Genomic DNA, 6,000 nt, shown 5'->3' on the forward strand with positions numbered 1-6,000 from the left:
TGTTCGAACAGATGTCCACATACTTTTGCTTGTAGTGTATTTGTTGTTTGTGTCACTTATTAAGCATCCTAATTTATATATTTTATAAATCATTTTTTTCTTTATTTCAGACAACGTTGTAATTTTCTCTGAAAAGGATGAATTCGACAAACTCAAACCCACGCCTCCAAAGACGGTGAAAAGGTAAGGTATCATAATCACCAGTTCACATGACACATCAAACACACGCTGAACAGACAAACGCAAAAGATGTGTAATGGTTACCAATATCGCTCAGATCATGTTTGGGTCTGTCTGTATTTGTTTGTGCGTTTGAGTGTGTTTGTGTTCTTGTCTGCAAGCGTGATTTTGTGCATGTGTGCGTGTGTGTGAGTGTGTGTGCGCGTGTGTGTGCGCGTGTGTGTGCGTGTGTGTGTGTGTGTGTGTGTGTGTGTAGGGGTTGATTGGGGGCCTCAGAGACAGAGAGGCTCTTTTATCTGTTTTTCGGGATCTGCCCATAATTAGACTACCACAGGACAAGTCACTGCAGCAGAGCATCGCTGCTAGCCCTGTTAGTGGGGAGACTGTGTGTGTGTGTGTGTGTGTGTGTGTGTGTGTGTGTGTGTGTGTGTGTGTGTGTGTGTGTGTGTGTGTGTGTGTGTGTGTGTGTGTGTGTGTGTGTGTGTGTGTGTGTGTGTGTGCGCCCCCTTGTGTGGATCATGGAAAAACTGAGGATTTTTCTGAAGCAAAGTGATTCTGATTTTGGAGGGCAAACTAGCTGAGCACAGATTGGCCCTGGAGGTGGGATGGAGAGGGGGGCGAGGGAGAGATATAGAGAGAGAAAGAGAGAGGTGAGGGTGGGTAGTAGAGAGAGAGGCAAAGAGAAGTGAAGAGAGATGGGGATAAATACTCTATAGCCCAGCCAAACCCTAAACCCTTCCCTCCCTTTCCCTCTGTCTCCTTCCCCTCTCTGTCCTCTCCTCCCTTTCCCTCTGTCTCCTTCCCCTCTCTGTCCTCTCCTCCCTTTCCCTCTGTCTCCTTCCCCTCTCTGTCCTCTCCTCCCTTTCCCTCTGTCTCCTTCCCCTCTCTGTCCTCTCCTCCCTTTCCCTCTGTCCTCTCCTCCCTTTCCCTCTCTGTTCTCTCCTCCCTTTCCCTCTCTGTTCTCTCCTCCCTTTCCCTCTGTCTCCTTCCACTCTCTGTCCTCTCCTCCCTTTCCCTCTGTTCTCTCCTCCCTTTCCCTCTGTTCTCTCCTCCCTTTCCCTCTCTGTTCTCTCCTCCCTTTCCCTCTGTCTCCTTCCACTCTCTGTCCTCTCCTCCCTTTCCCTCTGTTCTCTCCTCCCTTTCCCTCTGTTCTCTCCTCCCTTTCCCTCTCTGTTCTCTCCTCCCTTTCCCTCTGTTCTCTCCTCCCTTTCCCTCTGTTCTCTCCTCCCTTTCCCTCTCTGTTCTCTCCTCCCTTTCCCTCTCTGTTCTCTCCTCCCTTTCCCTCTGTCTCCTTCCCCTCTCTGTCCTCTCCTCCCTTTCCCTCTGTTCTCTCCTCCCTTTCCCTCTCTGTTCTCTCCTCCCTTTCCCTCTGTCTCCTTCCCCTCTCTGTCCTCTCCTCCCTTTCCCTCTGTTCTCTCCTCCCTTTCCCTCTCTGTTCTCTCCTCCCTTTCCCTCTGTCTCCTTCCACTCTCTGTCCTCTCCTCCCTTTCCCTCTCTGTTCTCTCCTCCCTTTCCCTCTCTGTTCTCTCCTCCCTTTCCCTCTGTCTCCTTCCGCTCTCTGTCCTCTCCTCCCTTTCCCTCTGTCTCCTTCCCCTCTCTGTCCTCTCCTCCCTTTCCCTCTCTGTCCTCTCCTCCCTTTCCCTCTCTCCTTCCCCTCTCTGTTCTCTCCTCCCTTTCCCTCTGTCTCCTTCCGCTCTCTGTCCTCTCCTCCCTTTCCCTCTCTCCTTTCCCTCTCTGTTCTCTCCTCCCTTTCCCTCTCTGTCCTTCCGCTCTCTGTTCTTTCCTCCCTTTCCCTCTCTGTTCTCTCCTCCCTTTCCCTCTGTCTCCTTCCCCTCTCTGTCCTCTACTCCCTTTCCCTCTCTGTCCTTCCGCTCTCTGTTCTCTCCTCCCTTTCCCTCTCTGTTCTCTCCTCCCTTTCCCTCTGTCTCCTTCCCCTCTCTGTCCTCTCCTCCATTTCCCTCTCTGTCCTTCCGCTCTCTGTTCTCTTCTCCCTTTCCCTCTGTCTCCTTCCGCTCTCTGTTCTCTCCTCCCTTTCCCTCTGTCTCCTTCCCCTCTCTGTCCTCTCCTCCATTTCCCTCTCTGTCCTTCCGCTCTCTGTTCTCTCCTCCCTTTCCCTCTGTCTCCTTCCGCTCTCTGTCCTCTCCTCCCTTTCCCTCTGTCTCCTTCCCCTCTCTGTTCTCTCCTCCCTTTCCCTCTCTCCTTCCCCTCTCTGTTCTTTCCTCCCTTTCTTTTTGTCTGTCTGTCTGTGCCAACCCCACACGTTCTCTCTGGCAGCCTTGAGCCCGGTGGCCTTCTCATCCTCTAAAATCTCTGATCCTTCCTTCCTTCCTTCCTTCCTTCCTTCCTTCCTTCCTTCCTTCCTTCCTTCCTTCCTTCCTTCCTTCCTTCCTTCCTTCCTTCCTTCCTTCCTTCCTTCCTTCCTTCCTGACAGACAGACAGACAGACAGACAGACAGACAGACAGACAGACAGACAGACAGACAGACAGACAGACAGACAGACAGACAGACAGACAGACAGACAGATATAGCAAGGAGAAGATACATACACATTTACGTAAATATGGGTAGACACAGAGGATGAGTTTGTGTCATACACACAGTATCACACACATGAACATTAGCATTACATCACCTAGCCAGACTCAGCAGTGGTAAACAGTGTGGCTAGCTGCATGCCAGAGGATGTACTAACTCACCGTCTTAGCAGCCTGAGTGGGTGTAGGGTGACTACAAAACAATGCCTGTGTGTGTGTGTGTGTGTGTGTGTGTGTGTGTGTGTGTGTGTGTGTGTGTGTGTGTGTGTGTGTGTGTGTGTGTGTGTGTGTGTGTGTGTGTGTGTGTGTGTGTGTGTGTGTGCCAGTAAAACAATGCTATTGTGTGCGTATCTCTGAGAATCTTTGTCAACAAGGTGTTTTTGGGAGAACTTCCCAGTGTTAAACACTGTTAATAGCATTCTGTGGATCTGAGGCTAAATATGTAATATAAAACATGTCTATTTGCAGTATAACATTAAGGATGAAGCTACAGAACATTACCATAACTAGACACTGCAAAATATCAGCTGAAAAGGTCATGAAGGCTTACTGTTATTATGCTGACCGATTTTGAGTTTTGACAGCTCAATTTGATTTTCTCTCCTCCCCAGTGAGAATGATGCATCGTCAGAGAACGAGCAGCTGTTGAGTCGCAGTATGGACAGTGATGAAGAAGCTGCCTTGGAGAGGCAGGGGGCGGCTGATCCTAACCCCAGCCTCTGTCTCCTGAACCTGGGCAACAAGCCGGACCTCTGCCTGCTCTCTCTGGGGCTTCTCGACAGGGATAAGACTGGATCCAACCCCACCAGTCCTATCAATGCTAACAACATTAGCAATGGCAATGCTAACATCATCAATAACAACAACTACAACAAGGCTACAGGGGTGAGAGAGATCAGTCATTCACATCCAACTATGTACTTTTACATGTACTTTTACAATGTATTGCAATGTAATTACTTTATAACCTACTCTACCTTTCACTCTGTCTCTTCCTTCAGATTCAGAGCCGGAGGAAGAAGATCCTGGATCTGTATGCTAGAGCCTGCAGTGTGGCCGAGGGTGAGAACTCACACGTCCACGCCGGGCTTTAGCCCTATAGAACTACCCTTCAACTGTCTAGCGAAGGACACTTGTATGCTGGACTCTTGCTACAATACACACATCCCTAACCCTCCCTCTCCCTTCCTCTCCCTTCCTCTCCCCAGGTCTGAGTCCTACAGAACTACCGTTTGACTGTCTGGAGAAGGCCAGTCGGATGCTGAGCTCCTCCTACAGTAGCGAGGCAGCCGTGGTGAAGACCTGGAGACACCTGGCAGAGAGCTTTGGCCTGAAGAGGGATGAGATCGGAGGGATGAGTGACGGCTTGCAGCTGTTTGAAAGGATCAGTACCGCCGGCTATAGCATCCCAGACCTGCTCACCAGACTGGTGCAGATAGAGAGACTGGATGCTGTGGAGTCACTGTGTTCTGATGTTCTGGGAGGAGGAGACACACACACTGTTCCTCTGACCTCACCACGCTGTGCAAGCGTCTGACTCCCACACACACATGAACACACGTTTATGCACAGATGCAGTACACCCATGTGCACATACCCGCACACATACATTCACAATCAAACACCCGTAGCCCTCCACATGAAGAATGCCACTAGGCCTTCCTAGATTTCAGATCTCTCTCCTTCTCCTTCATCTCTCTGTCTCCCTCTGGCAATTAACTTTGCGCTGGATGCCTCGACAAAAGCTTTTTATTAAAGAAAATATAGAGATTTTATATAAATTACATTTTGTACATATTATAATATGAGATTTTGGAAAAAGGCATAATGGACCTCTTCTCTGCCAGGATCCCCGTGGCCCCAGATCCTCTCATCCCCTCCCCCCTCCAGCGGTCAGCTGCTACCGCTGGCTCTAATTGGTTGACTTGTGGCAGTCTGATCTAATAATGTTGTGGTTTACAGTCAAGACTTTCAGCACCTAATTAACCACTAAAACCAATGAACCAGTAAATACCAGATGCCAGAGACCATTAAAGAGGCTGCTTAGCTTATAGACAGACTAGGCCTTCTGCAGCCTGAGAAATGCAGGAAGACAGGACACCAGAAGACCCAGCGCTGCACTACTCTATGGTCAGCCTGGCTTTGATGCTATGCTGGGCGATGCCACAGGACGACAGCCATTTTGTGCCATTCAGCACATATCAGCTAATGGTGATAAGCTCCTAGCTAAAGACATTTCAGGAACAAGAGAACGTGTGTTTGGTTTATATGATTTAAATGGTGGCTTTCTATACCTCCATGTATATTGTTTCTGTTGATTGACTGGGGAGGCACAATCCCATCTCTCAGTGTGTCTTCACTGCTCTGGTGTTTCAAGTTAGCCATGTTTAAAGGGTCTGGACTCCGGTAGTGTATATGAATCATAAATGTGCATGTACAATGCTCATCATTTAGCAGGTATCCATAATGGCTTCTTTTAGTTGATCCTTGTTCATTCCAGTCCAAACACAGCGTTACCGGATGACTAGTAGTTTAGGTAGGTTGCTGAATGACAGAAGATGATTGACTGTACTGTATGTACAGAACCTGGTTCTCTTACCTCAGTATCACAAAGCTCCACAGATTAGTCTACAGAAACAAACTATTTTTCATGGAAACAAACGTAAGTGTATATATAACTTATTATTGTACATACTGTATGCATCAATAAAGAAGTATCAATTTAAAAGTCCATGTTTTTATTTATTTTGATGAAGATAAACAGATAACAGGATATTTTCACGGTTTAACAAAGGTTTTGTCAACAGTTATTCCAATAATAATACCACTTATTTACCCTCTTGTAGATAACATAAATGATGTCATGTTCTGCGGTCGATCAAACTATTCTGTCAAAGAAGAGGAATCTGCTGGAACAGCCAATTACCATAGATCTCAGATTACTGGAGAGATTTACACCACAGCCGGGCACTAGTGGAAATCTGGTTACTTGATATCTATTTGTGTGAAATCATGACATCAGACCTTGAAGCATCATACTAACCAGGCTCTGCCATGCTAGTCTGTCTGCCAAGATATCACACAGCCATCGTTTGTGATAAATCATGACGTCCATCTCTACTGGCCTGAGATGTGAGGTGTACAGAGAGCAGACAGTCTCCTGTGACTAGGCTGGAGGAGACGTGGATCATCACATTACAAACAGCTCAGCTAGAGAGAATCCTCTCTACTTTAGTGTGTGTGTTTCAGGCCCACGAGGGCCAGTTATTAGCGCTTGGCTTAGTG

The 6,000-nt window shown here is 48.0% G+C and overlaps 1 protein-coding gene across 1 annotated transcript in view; it reads left to right on the top strand.

Annotated features, from left to right (window-relative positions):
- LOC106586511 (tumor necrosis factor receptor superfamily member EDAR) overlaps positions 1-5,446 on the top strand; it is a 46,852-nt gene extending 41,406 nt beyond the window's left edge. Inside the window, exons 8-11 of the mRNA XM_014173897.2 lie at positions 111-183; positions 3,327-3,600; positions 3,717-3,777; positions 3,924-5,446. Of these exons, the coding sequence (XP_014029372.1) occupies positions 111-183; positions 3,327-3,600; positions 3,717-3,777; positions 3,924-4,252 (737 nt within the window). The 3' untranslated portion in view covers positions 4,253-5,446. The remainder of the gene's footprint in view (positions 1-110; positions 184-3,326; positions 3,601-3,716; positions 3,778-3,923) is intronic.
- Positions 5,447-6,000: the final 554 nt, after the last annotated feature.

Source organism: Salmo salar, chromosome ssa25 (genome assembly GCF_905237065.1).
Source record: "Salmo salar chromosome ssa25, Ssal_v3.1, whole genome shotgun sequence".
Lineage (NCBI taxonomy): Eukaryota > Metazoa > Chordata > Actinopteri > Salmoniformes > Salmonidae > Salmo > Salmo salar.